Source organism: Oncorhynchus kisutch, linkage group LG24 (genome assembly GCF_002021735.2).
Source record: "Oncorhynchus kisutch isolate 150728-3 linkage group LG24, Okis_V2, whole genome shotgun sequence".
In the NCBI taxonomy this organism is placed as follows: Eukaryota; Metazoa; Chordata; class Actinopteri; order Salmoniformes; family Salmonidae; genus Oncorhynchus; species Oncorhynchus kisutch.
The window spans coordinates 27,489,237-27,503,396 of record NC_034197.2 but is presented as its reverse complement, the minus strand read 5'-3'; the positions used below and the strand labels follow the sequence as shown (position 1 = coordinate 27,503,396).

General features: G+C 44.1%; 1 protein-coding gene across 4 annotated transcripts; it reads right to left on the bottom strand.

The window, feature by feature from the left end:
• Positions 1–82: 82 nt before the first annotated feature.
• Positions 83–4,448, bottom strand: LOC109869116 (caspase recruitment domain-containing protein 19). 4 transcript variants are annotated; one of them, XM_020458986.2, is made up of 6 exons: positions 4,277–4,448; positions 2,703–2,872; positions 2,235–2,394; positions 1,961–2,029; positions 1,259–1,324; positions 83–924 (listed from the first exon to the last, which is right to left on the bottom strand). In XM_020458986.2, the coding sequence occupies exons 1-6, from the start codon at positions 4,281–4,283 to the stop codon at positions 812–814; spliced, it is 585 nt and encodes a 194-aa protein (XP_020314575.1). In that variant the 5' UTR covers positions 4,284–4,448; the 3' UTR covers positions 83–811. The 4 variants fall into 4 exon arrangements, with proteins under 4 accessions (XP_020314575.1, XP_020314576.1, XP_020314578.1 ...); XM_020458987.2 differs by having other exon boundaries at positions 2,715–2,872; positions 4,277–4,443; XM_020458989.2 differs by lacking the exon at positions 1,961–2,029 and having other exon boundaries at positions 4,277–4,447.
• Positions 4,449–14,160: the final 9,712 nt, after the last annotated feature.

The following is a 14,160-nucleotide window of genomic DNA, read 5'->3' as shown; positions in this document are numbered from 1 at the left end:
GTGCAACTATCAATACGCAACCAAACACTTTCCAGTATTATAGCACATTCACATTTCTTCCCATCAAAAGAAAACAACATTCAACATAATAATTCTGTTAGTTTATTATGGTGATATTCCTCAGTTCTCTGTTAACAATGGGATAGAAACAAGCTGTAATTGTCAGTCTCTCAGTGCCACTACATGTGAAGACATGCAGGGGGTAGTGTAAGGTTGACTTGGAGACTGTGAATAAGCTGTTGACTGTCAATCACAGTGTTAGAAGGCACTGAGCGGTGAAAATGGATGTGTTGCTAAGGACACTCAGAAACTGTAGCATGTAAATGTAGTATGCCAACACAGTGACAACATTCAAACAACAGACTGGTTAGGCTTTCAGTCTTTCACTTCAAACTGGGGTACAGTGCAGACTTACAGTCTCCCTCCACTCCTGATGTTTAAAAGTCATCCATTCCCTCAGTAAAAAGGCCCTCCATTTGGACTGAGCTGTAGAACTTCAAATGAAATATTTAAGGACTTTCAAGTTAGCCCAGAATTAAAGGTTCAGATTAAGTCAACCAGGGCATTTTGATTCCCTGTGATGTTTAATAAAGCCTATATGACACTCTTACAAAGAGCACGGAGGCACTATGTCTGATTATACAAAGACATATTCAATGAATTTAAAAATGCAGGGGTACTGTTGAAATACAATACTACTTACAAGTATGTACAAATATATTTTTTAAATAGCACCATTTTAGTTCCCCATGCAGGTAAATGTTTGGCATTGCAAAGATAATTGTTTTAGCATTTCCCACTGAATATGGCCTTATTGAATTTTGGATCCGTCCTTGGCGTGGGCTAGGAGAACCTCACTGGTCCCTCTGCCCAGTCCCAGCACTGAGAAGCTCAGAAATGGACCAGTAGCACTCAAATTACCCTCTGTCGGACAGAGACAGAGGGAAAGGAAGTGAGGAATAGAGGAGAGGAGGAATGGAGAGACGGGAAGAAAGAAATGGATAAAAATGGATAAACGTGAATGACAGCAAGAGCATGACAGGTCAAGTATAAAAGTATTGGGGAATAAAAGTGGAGAGAGAGGGAGGGTGAATACATCGTGACACAAGGGCATGAAATGTTAAAACATATAAGACACAACCTTCTTTTCCTTCCATAATTACCAAATCAGTGCACGTCATTGCGCAGTGAACATCTACTTCTAAGGTATTTTTTATCATTCTATGAGAAACCTTTTCTTCCTGAATGAAGGACTTACCTCCATAATAATAGAGCAGAGCTAAGCCCACTGCAAGGCTAAAGCAACTCAGGAAGAACAGAGGTCCTGCAGAGAGAGAGGAGAGATAGTATGCATCGTCTTGATGAGGGGGCACTGGACCGTGTAAATGGTAAGACAATCTCATAACATGGTAGACAGACAAACAGAGACAAGCAGGCATCATCATACTGAGTGATGTTATACCCATGGCTTCCTCTAAAGAAAATATATCTCCCTCGACCATGTGATCAGTAGTTGCTGGTTCATTAGAACTGTTCATTGACCTACTGTAAGCATAACAAAGTATTCAAAGGAATTAGGATAGAGGTTGTTTTGCGGGCGTGTGAGTGACACGTGAGCTGGTCTGACCTATAAAAGCAGAGAACTGGGGCTGATCACACTGAATGGAGGTTACTAAATGGCCACATGATGCTTAGCTGAGGTTATGGAGGTGACAGGGATGGATGCAAAACAAATCTTAGGTTGGATGCTTGACTGAGCAAAAAAAAAAAAAGTGCTTAGCCTACTCATAAGAAGCAACAGTTCCACAAAATTCTATTCCAAACAGGTCAAATTCATTCAACTTTGAAGAAGAAATATACTATACAGTTGTTCCCTAACATTTGCATTCTGAAGGAACTGTCAACTTGTATCCAGTCAAGTCGTTAGTTATCGTTAGCACTAGTATAATATTGGATTTACCCCTGTCATTAAGTACATATCTCTCCATGCGGCGGGCCACAGTGTTAGTCCCCATTGGGTCTGCAGGCTCTAGAACAGAGACACACGGAACACTGTTAGTCAGTCTCCACAGCATCACACAGACACACAAATTGGCAAACATCTGTAAATAGGAAACTGACAGTGAAAGAGACAGATATAGAAACACACAGAGAAAGAGAGAGAGAGAAACGACCGGTATACAGACAGACGGACACACACAGCAAGAGATCAGTAAATCTCCTCAGTGCTGTACCTCTTCTGCGGCTGACTCTGGTAGGCAGGTTGAAATAGACATTATAGGCGTGGATCTGAAGCCCCCTGTAGAACTCATGACACGCCACCTCTCCCTTCCCCTGCAGGTGCACCAGCAGCTCAGCCAATCGCACCACAGTGGGCACACTCAGGTTCCTGAACTGGAGCAGAATTAGACAAGCATCCAATCACAAGTGTCCACACCGCTGCCTTATGCCCAATTATCCATAGTGCATTCATAGATCTATAATAAGTACTTCATCCTGACTGTTATTGTCAATTATTCCCTAGAATCACAAAATACTACACAACACATTTCAAAAACAGAATAATTGAAAATTGCATGACCATTTGTGGCTGAAAAAGTAGAGGCCTGGATGGTGAGGGTTCCCTGGTGAGAGTGGTGATGTAAAGCTGTGTGCACCCTGTAGTGAAGTACTCAATCCCTTCAGACAGTTAGCATACTCACTAGGCTACTTACCCTCTGGGCCTCCTTGTCAGTCAGTATCTGAGGGTAGGTCCTGTTGAGCTGCAGCACCAGCTTGTCCACCAGCTCAGTGTGCATCCTCTGGTCTGAACACAGGAACTGGGAGTCTCTCTGCAGCTGCACATGGTAGCCGTCTGAGCATGACCAGGGAGCTAGGGAATACAGGAGATAAGGCACAAATAAATACACACTTTAATGAAACTATTTATTTATTTAGTTTTACAATGTATAGCAAACATAGGACTTTTGTTTCAGAAGCACATAAATGGTCTCTTGCAACACAATTTTTTATTTATTTAATTTAACCTTTATTTAACCAGGAAGGGCTCATTGAGATTTAAAATCTCTTTTTCAAGAGCGTCCTGGCCAAGATAGGCAGCACCAAGTCATTACAAACATTACAGACAAACAACATGAAAAACTACAAGTAATCTGGTAAAAACCATAGAATTCACAACAGTATAACAAAATCAAAAACAGCAAGTTAAAAACATTGACAGGTCAGGGAATCAGTCTCAGGATCATTCATCAGTGATTTAAAAATAGCAATCGGGACAAGTTCTTCCAGTTTAAAAGTATTTTGTAAGGCGTTCCAAGACGATGGCGCAGAGTACATAAAAGCCCTTTTACCAAATTCAGTTCGGACATTTGGAACAGTTAGCAGGATAAAGTCCAGCGAACGAAGAGAGTACCCACCACATTTCTGAACAATAAAAAGGCCCAAATAAAAAGTTAGTCAACCAAAAATGGCTTTGTAAATAAAAGTATACCAGTGACTGAGCCTACGAGTGACTAGAGGAGAAGGCCAGCCAACCCTGGTATACAAAGTGCAGTGGTGCGTAAGGGTTTTACAGTTTAAAATAAATCTCAAATAGAGTGAACAACGCACACCCCTACATGCTTTAACTGAACTAGTGTCACAGGTCAGATTAAAGAGGCAGGTCTAATTGTAACTCTGAATACTTGGCACTGAACAGCACTGTTGGCTGTCTACACTACAGTCTATTCAGTAAACCATGGTTGTAGGCATTAGTCCTTCAAGAGGAAATAAGGGTTAAGAGGTTTAGTGTCCCTTTTTTAGAAACATGAATTGATCTTGCCACGCAAGGGGCACACTGCGTTAGTGAAGATGCACCATGCAAAAGAGAAAGTGTTTCCATTCTGTATTTACGCTCGTTGGTTACAGTGTTGCATGCATGGTAACATTAGTTGAAGCATTGCTCGCATAACCCTTGGTACAAAGTATCAAATTGCTATTGGCATATACAGAATATTAATGTATGTTATTGCGAGGTCTACTCAAATGTAAATCATATTTACAGTGTTTGTGATAAGTGTAGGTCAAATGTTGGTAAAAATAACCAAGTAAAATACGACCAATAGTCTACACTATCTTGATTTGTTATTGAGATTGAGAAGGTCAGCAACAGCCAGCCACCAGGTCTTGGCGGCGACGCGACATGGTGGCGATAGTGAGTGGCAGATTGCCCTCTGCTGCGCATGATTCACACATAACCAAAGCAAAAGCCCCAAAAGATTTATTCAAATTCACTAACCTGCCATGGAAGATAACGGAGATAAGGCTTGAGGCTTCCCCCTTTTCGACCGATGACTACCTGTTAGCTAACTTCCTGCTCTCCCTACTTTGACGCTCTTCCCATGTTGACACCACAACCGGCCGTGCTCTGTAGCCTTGTGCACGAAGGACTATTAAAGAGTGGCGTCACTGACTGATAAATGTACCAGAATAGTTAAATGTCTAAGCTACTATTAAATAACGTGTACCTACACTGTTATTACGCGGCGGCCTACCTACCAATGTAACTCATTTATTTAACATTTTACATACAAACCAAGCCAACAATAGCAAACAAAACCAACAATATTTTCCATACAGACAAAACCAACATAACACACTCTGTACAGTACCAGTCAAAAGTTTGAACACAACTACTCAGTCAAGGGTTTTTATTTATTTTTACTATTTTCTACATTGTAGAATAATATTGAAAACGTCAAAACTATGAAATTACACATATGGAATAATGTAGTAACCAAACAAGTGTTAAACAAATCAAAATATATTATATTTTATATTTCAGATTCTTCAAAGTAGCCACCATTTGTCTTGATGACAGCTTTGCACACTCTTGGCATTCTCTCAACCAGCTTCATGAGGTAGTCACCTGGATGCATTTCAATTAACAGGTGTGCCTTGTTAAAACCTAATTTGTGGAATTTCTTTCCTTCTTAATGCGTTTGAGCCAATCAGTTGCGTTGTGACAAGGTAGGGGTGGTATACAGAAGATAGCCCTATTTGGCAAAAGACCAAGTCCATATTATGGCAAGAACAGCTCAAATAAGACATGAGAAATTACAATACATCATTACTTTAAGACATGAAGGTCAGTCAATCTGGAAAATGTCAAGGACTTTGAAAGTTTCAAGTGGAGTCGCAAAAACCATCAAGCACTATGATGAAACTGTCTCTCATGAGGACCACCACAGGAAAGGAAGACCCAGAGTTACCTCTGCTGCAGAAGATATGTTCATTATTTTATTTATTTATTTCACTTTATTTAACCAGGTAGGCTAGTTGAGAACAAGTTCTCATTTGCAACTGCGACCTGGCCAAGATAAAGCATAGCAGTGTGAACAGACAACACAGAGTTACACATGGAGTAAACAATTAACAAGTCAATAACACAGTAGAAAAAAAAGAGAGTCTATATAAACAAATGATATCCCCACTAAGCGCAAACGAGATGGGATGGTGTATCGCTGCAGAGTGATGTGGTAGCCATGCTGGTTAAGTGTGCCAAGAAATCTAAAGAAATCACTGACAGTGTCACGAAAGCACCCTCACACCATCACACCCCTTCCTCCATGCTTCACGGTGGGAACCACACATGAGGAGATCATCCGTTCACATACTCTGCGTCTCACACAAAAAAAGCTGTTGCAACCAAAAAACAAAATGTGTTTCCTGGCCCAAGCAAGTCTCTTCTTCTTACTGGTGTCCTTTAGTAGGGGTTCCTTTTCAGAAATTTGACCATGAAGGCCTGATTCATTCAGTCTCCTCTAAACAGTTGATGTTGAGATGTGTCTGTTACTTGAACACTGTCTGTTACTTGAACACTTGAACACTTGAACACACTTGAACACTGTGAAGCATTTACTTGAGCTGCAATTTTTGAGGCTGGTAACCCTAATGCCTTCCTCCTGGCTACTCCTGGCTACTCCAACCTCGGCCAACAGCTCCGCCATCGATAAAAGACAGTACTGTGCAGCCGTCTTCATCGACCTTGCCAAGGCTTTCGACTCTGTCAATCACCATATTCTTATCGTCAGACTCAGTAGCCTCAGTTTTTCTAATGACTGCCTTGCTTTCTATTCCGCAACAAAGCCTCCTTCACTCACGCCGCCAAACTTACCCTAGTAAAACTGACTATCCTACCGATCCTCGACTTTGGCGATGTCATCTACAAAATAGCTTCCAATACTCTACTCAGCAAACTGGATGCAGTTTATCACAGTGCCATCCGTTTTGTTACTAAAGCACCTTATACCACCCACCACTGCGACCTGTATGCTCTAGTCGGCTGGCCCTCGCTATATATTCGTCGCCAGACCCACTGGCTCCAGGTCATCTACAAGTCCATGCTAGGTAAAGCTCCGCCTTATCTCAGTTCACTGGTCACGATGGCAACACCCACCCTAGGCACGCGCTCCAGCAGGTGTATCTCACTGATCATCCCTAAAGCCAACACCTCATTTGGCCGCCTTTCGTTCCAGTTCTCTGCTGCCTGTGACTGGAACGAATTGCAAAAATCACTGAAGTTGGAGACTTTTATCTCCCTCACCAACTTCAAACATCTGCTATCTGAGCAGCTAACCGATCGCTGCAGCTGTACATAGTCTATCGGTAAATAGCCCACCCAATTTTACCTACCTCATCCCCATACTGTTTATATTTATTTACTTTTCTGCTCTTTTGCACACCAATATCTCTACCTCTACCATCTGATCATTTATCACTCCAGTGTTAATCTGCAAAATTGTAATTATTCGCCTACCTCCTCATGCCTTTTGCACACAATGTACAGTGCCTTGCGAACGTATTCGGCCCCCTTGAACTTTGCGACCTTTTGCCACATTTCAGGCTTCAAACATAAAGATATAAAACTGTATTTTTTTGTGAAGAATCAACAACAGGTGGGACACAATCATGAAGTGGAACGACATTTATTGGATATTTCAAACTTTTTTAACAAATCAAAAACTGAAAAATTGGGCGTGTAAAATTATTCAGCCCCTTTACTTTCAGTGCAGCAAACTCTCTCTAGAAGTTCAGTGAGGATCTCTGAATGATCCAATGTTGACCTAAATGACCAATGATGATAAATACAATCCACCTGTGTGTAATCAAGTCTCCGTATAAATGCACCTGAACTGTGATAGTCTCAGAGGTCCATTAAAAGCGCAGAGAGCATCATGAAGAACAAGGAACACACCAGGCAGGTCCGAGATACTGTTGTGAAGAAGTTTAAAGCCGGATTTGGATACAAAAAGATTTCACAAGCTTTAAACATCCCAAGGAGCACTGTGCAAGCAATAATATTGAAATGGACAGAGTATCAGACCACTGCAAATCTACCAAGACCTGGCCGTCCCTCTAAACTTTCAGCTCATACAAGGAGAAGACTGATCAGAGATGCAGCCAAGAGGCCCATGATCACTCTGGATGAACTGCAGAGATCTACAGCTGAGGTGGGAGACTCTGTCCATAGGACAACAATCAGTCGTATATTGCACAAATCTGGCCTTTATGGAAGAGTGGCAAGAAGAAAGCCATTTCTGAAAGATATCCATAAAAAGTGTTGTTTAAAGTTTGCCACAAGCCACCTGGGAGACACACCAAACATGTGGAAGAAGGTGCTCTGGTCAGATGAAACCAAAATTGAACTTTTTGGCAACAATGCAAAACGTTATGTTTGGCGTAAAAGCAACACAGCTCATCACCCTGAACACAACATCCCCACTGTTAAACATGGTGGTGGCAGCATCATGGTTTGGGCCTGCTTTTCTTCAGCAGGGACAGGGAAGATGGTTAAAATTGATGGGAAGATGGATGGAGCCAAATACAGGACCATTCTGGAAGAAAACCTGATGGAGTCTGCAAAAGACCTGAGACTGGGACGGAGATTTGTCTTCCAACAAGACAATGATCCAAAACATAAAGCAAAATCTACAATGGAATGGTTCAAAAATAACATATCCAGGTGTTAGAATGGCCAAGTCAAAGTCCAGACCTGAATCCAATCGAGAATCTGTGGAAAGAATTGAAAACTGTTCACAAATGCTCTCCATCCAACCTCACTGAGCTCGAGCTGTTTTGCAAGGAGGAATGGGAAAAAATGTCAGTCTCTCGATGTGCAAAACTGATAGAGACATACCCCAAGCGACTTACAGCTGTAATCGCAGCAAAAGGTGGCGCTACAAAGTATTAACTTAAGGGGGCTGAATAATTTTGCACGCCCAATTTTTCAGTTTTTGATTTGTTAAAAAAGTTTGAAATATCCAATAAATGTCGTTCCACTTCATGATTGTGTCCCACTTGTTGTTGATTCTTCACAAAAAAATACAGTTGTATATCTTTATGTTTGAAGCCTGAAATGTGGCAAAAGGTCGCAAAGTTCAAGGGGCCGAATACTTTCGCAAGGCACTGTATATATATCAGGAATCAAGGTAAGACCCAGATGCAGACTGTCGAAGTAACACTGTTTATTGTTACAAACAGGGGTGGGCAAAGACAGGTCAAAGTAGGCAGGGGTCGAAAATCCAGGGTAAGGCAAAGGTACAGGACGGCAGGCAGGCTCAGGGTCAGGCGGGCGGGTACAGGGTCAGGACAGGCAAAGGTCAAAACCGGGAGGACTAGCAAAGAGAGGCTGGGAAACGATAGGAGCTGACAGGAAAGGTAAGCTTGAGCGAACAAGACAAACTGGCCACAAACAGACAGAGAACACAGGGGATAAAACACAGGGGATAATAGGGAAGAAGGGCGACACCTGGAGGGGGGTGGAGGCAAGCACAAGGACAGGTGAAGCAGATCAGGGCGTGACAGTACCCCCCTCCCCCCCTTTAGGGATGCCTGGGCGTATACCTGGTTGACTGGGGTTTCGGCAGGGGGAGGTTGGCAAAAGGGCCGGGTCCAAGATGTCTTTAGCGGGAACCCAGCACCTCTACTCCGGGCCATAACCTTCCCAGTCAACCAGGTACTGGAAACCCCTGCCCCATGGTCGAACCCTCAGGAGGCGTTTCACCGTGTACGCTGGCTGGCACTCGATGACACGGGGGGAAGGATGGGCCTAGAAACAGAAGACATGGGGTAGTCAGACATGGTTTTGACTCTAGACACAGAAAAGGTAGGAAAAATACGGAGGATACAGGGCAACAGAGGATGAACAGCAGAGGGGCTAATGATCTTGAACCGGGGGACAGGTCTCGGCTTCCGGGGGTGTAGCGGCGTGCCAGTGCCTCAGCCCTATGGCGACGTGTCAGTGCCTCAGACTTGACCTTCTTGGATACTGGTCGGTGCTGCAGAAGCGAAGTGGCCCGGGCCTTACTGAACCCCTCCCGGAGGTCCTGGTAGTCTGTGGAGCTGGCGCGGAGAGGTCCGGGGCAATTTCCAAGCCCCCCGGAAGACATCCCGGGGCAGGCAGAGCTGACTTCAGGCAATGAGTGTGGCAGGACGGGCTACAGCCTACGATGGCACCTGTAGCCCTGTCAATGGAGGGATTGTGTCACTGGAGCCAAGAGAATCCCAATACCACAGGGACCTGCGGAGACTCAACTTGCAGGAATTGGATAGCCTCGCTGTTGTTCCCCGACCCTCGTAGGCTGATGGGGGTGGTCTGGTGGTTGACCCGGCCTATAGAGCGCCCATCCAGCACTCTAACACCCATGGGAATGGAGAGGGGTTGAGTGGGGATGCCCAGCTCTGACACCATGGTAATGTCCATGAGACTCACATCGGCCCCCGAGTCGATCAGTACCTGGAGAGACTTGGACTGGTCGCCCCACAGCATGGGGGCATAGAGAGGGGGGCGAGTAAGGAGACAATAACAATTATCTTTCAGACCCACCAGTGTACTCACTCCAACAAATGAGCTAGCTCTCTTGAAGGGACAAGTAGACACAAAATGACCGGCAGAACTGCAATACAGACAACTCTGGGTCTCAAGTCTGCGTACGCGTTCGGCTGGAGACAGCCCTGCCGAGCTGCATCGGCTCAGGAAGAGGTGAATCGGCAGTCTCCGGAGGTTCTTGGAAGGACTCGGGTAAACACAGATGCTTTGGGGGATGTAGACGCCAGGGACTTCTGGAGTTTATCAGCAGCAAGTTGGGATCCCCGAGTGAGTGACTGGGACCGCAATCGGACCCTCCTACATTCCCGTAGCCAACCATCGATCCGGATGGTTAAAGCGATGACTGAGTCGAGATGCATCGGTAGTTCTTGGGCTGCCAGCTCATCCTTTACCTCCTCTGATAATCAATGCAGGAATGTGTCGAACAGTGCTTCCGGATTCCAGGTACCCTCCGCTGCTAGTGTGCGGAACTCCACCGCATAGTCTGCCACACTGAGGGTGTCCTGCCGAAGCTGGAGTAACTTCCGGGCAGCCTGTCTCAATGTTAACAGTGAAGTGGCGACTCCAAGATGCTGGCCTTCTAGGCAGAGTTCCTTTGTCTAGAGTTCATCTGTCCAGTGTCTGTGTTCTTTCTTAATCTTTTCTTTTTATTGGCCAGCCTGAGATATGGCTTTTTCTTTGCAACTCTGCCGAGAAGGCCAGTATCCCGGAGTCGCCTCTTCACTGTTGACGTTGAGACGGGTGTTTTGCGGGTACTATTTAATGAAGCTGCCAGTTGAGGACTTGTGAGTCATCTGTTTCTCAAACTAGACACTCTAGTGTACTTGTCCTCTTGCTCAGTTGTGCACCGGGGCCTCCCACTCCTCTTTCTATTCTGGTTAGACCCAGTTTGCGCTGTTCTGTGAAGGGAGTAGTACACAGAGTTGTACGAGATCTTCAGTTTCTTGGCAATTTCTGGCATGGAATAGCCTTAATTTCTCTGAACAAGAATAGACTGATGAGTGTCAGAAGAAAGTCTTTGTTTCTGGCCATTTTGAGCCTGTAATCGAACCCACAAATGCTGATGCTCCAGATATTCAACTAGTTCAACCAGTTTTATTGCTTAACCTGAAAGGCCGCTCAGCAAGGAAGAAGCCCCTGCTCCAAAACCGCCATAAAAAAGCCAGACTACGGGTTTGCAACTGCACATGGGGACAAAGTTCATACTTTTTAGAGAATTGTCCTCTGGTCTGATGAAACAAAAATACAAAAATAGAACTGTTTGGCCATAATGACCATCATTATGTTTGGAGGAAAAAGGGGGAGGCTTGCAAGCCGAAGAACACCATCCCAATCGTGTAGTACGGGGGTGGCAGCATCATGTTGTGGGGGTGCTTTGCTGCAGGAGGGACTGCTGCACATCACAAAATTGATGGCATCATGAGGTGGGAAAATCATGTGGATATATTGAAGCAACATCTCAAGACACCAGTCAGGAAGTTAAAACTTGGTTGCAAATGGGTCTTCCAAATGGACAATGACCCCAAGCATATTTCCAAAGTTGTGGCAAAATGGCCAACAAAGTCAAGGTATTGGAGTGGCCATCACAAAGCACTGACCCCAATCCTATAGATATTTTGTGGGCATCCTTGCGGGCAAGGAGGCCTACAAACCTGACTCAGTTACACCAGCTCTGTCAGGAGGAATGAGCCAGAATTCACCCAACTTATTGTAGGAAGCTTGTGGAAGGCTACCCGAAATGTTTAATTCAAGTTAAACAATTTAAAGGCAATGCAACCAAATACTAATTGAGTGTATGTAAACTTCTGACCCACTGGGAATGTGATGAAAGAAATAAAAACTGAAATAAATCATTCTCTCTATTATTCTGACATTTCACATTCTTAAAATAAAGTGGTGATCCTAGCTGACCTAAGACAGAGAATTTTTACTAGCATTAAATGTCAGGAATTGTGAAAAACTGAGTTGAAATGTATTTGGCTAAGGTGTATGTAAACTGTATAGTGTGGGTGTGTTATTGTTGGTTTTGTCTATATGGAAAATGTTAAATAATAACATGAATATATCTATAACATGAGTATATATATAAAATATATATAAATTGAACAAAAATGTAAATGCAACATGCAACAATTTCAATGATTTTACTGAGTTACAGTTCATATAAAGAAATCAGTCAATTGACATAAATACATTAGTCCCTAATCTATGTATTTCACATGACTGGGAATACAGATATGCATATGGTGATCACAGATACCTTAACAAATAAGGTAGGGGCGTGGATCAGAAAACCAATCGGTATCTGGTGTGGCCATCATTTGCCGCATGCAGTGTGACACATCCCCTTGCGTAGAGTTGATCAGGCTGTTGATTGTGGCCTGTGGAAAGTTGTCTACTCCTCTACAATGGCTGTGCGGAGTTGCTGGATATTGGTGGGACCTGGAACATGCTGGTCACCCTAATGTCTTGCTGCCGTGCATGTTTGCTACTATCAGTGTTGACCTTGCCTATAGTAAACTCAGCAAAAAAAGAAACGTCCCTTTTTCAGGACCCTGTCTTTCAAAGATAATTAGCAAAAATCCAAATAACTTCACAGATCTTCTTTGTTTTCTTTCTGAAAACTTAGGTCACTAAAGAGGCCTTTCTACTGACTCTGAAAAACATCAAAAGAAAGATGCCCAGCGTCCATGCTCATCTGCGTGAACGTGCCTTAGGCATGCAGCAAGGAGGCATGAGGACTGCAGATGTGGCCAGGGCAATAAATTGTAAACCGCCTAAGACAGTGCTATAGGGAGACAGGACGGACAGCTGATCATCCTCGCAGTGGCAGACCACGTGTAACAACACCTGCACAGGATCGGTACCTCCGAATATCACACCTGCGGAACAGGTACAGGATGGTAACAACAACTGCCCGAGTTACACCAGGGATGCACATTCCCTGCTCAGACTGTCCGCAATAGGCTGAAAGAGGCTGGACTGAGGGCCTGTAGGCCTGTTGTAAGGCTGGTCCTCACCAGACATCACCGGCAACAACGTCGCCTATGGGCACAAACCCACCGTCGCTGGACCAGACAGGACTGGAAAAAAGTGCTCTTCACTGACGAGTCGCGGTTTTGTTTCACCAGGGGTGATGGTTGGATTCGCGTTTATTGTTGAAGGAATGAGCATTACACCGAGGCCTGTACTCTGGAGAGGGATCGATTTGGAGGTGGAGGGCCCGTCATGGTCTGGGGCGGTGTGTCACAGCATCATTGGACTGAGCTTGTTGTCATTGCAGGCAATCTCAACGCTGTGCGTTACAAGGAAGACATCCTCCTCCCTCATGTGGTACACTTCCTGCAGGCTCATCCTGACATGATCCTCCAGCATGACAATGCCACCAGCCATACTGCTCGTTCTGTGCGTGATTTCCTGCAAGACAGGAATGTCAGTGTTCTGCCATGGCCAGCGATGAGCCCGGATCTCAATCCCATTGAGCACGTCTGGGACCTGTTGGATCAGAGGGTGAGGGCTAGGGCCATTCCCCCCAGAAATGTCCGGGAACTTGCAGGTGCCTTCGTGGAAGAGTGGGGTAACATCTCACAGCAAGAACTGGCAAATCTGTTGCAGTCCACGAGGAGGAGATGCACTGCAGGCAGTACCTAATGCAGCTGGTGGCCACACCAGATACTGACTGTTACTTTTGATTTTGACCCCCCCTTTGTTCAGCGACACATTATTCCATTTCTGTTAGTCACATGTCTGTGGAACTTGTTCAGATTATGTCTCAGTTGTTGAATCTTGTTATGTTCATACAAATATTTACACATGTTAAGTTTGCTGAAAATGAATGCAGTTGACAGTGAGAGGACGTTTATTTTTTTGCTGAGTTCATATGTATCTTATTTTTGTCTTTTTTCAGGAGCTAACATGGAGTATGAGTTTTTCCAGCTTATTAATGCCAGATTCCTCCTTATAAAAGGAAATTGAATTGATAAAACGTTGAAGCTGAAGAAAACAGGAACATTTTGTCTGGTAAACTATATTATTGTTGCAATTGCAGGAAAGATTAAGGGAACCATCATAAAACAAATCATTCAATGTAGTAATTCCAGCTTTGTACCAATTCTTAAAACCACTGTCTGTATATGATGAGGAAAGAAGGGATTGTTAACAATCGGAGCGCAGAATTAGTATCTACATGTCATATGACAAGCTGCTTTTGCAGTATTCCAATTATTTCATGGTGTTCGTGACAATGAAATTCTCCTTTATGCTGTTTTTAATGGCACCCATGTTCGTATAGT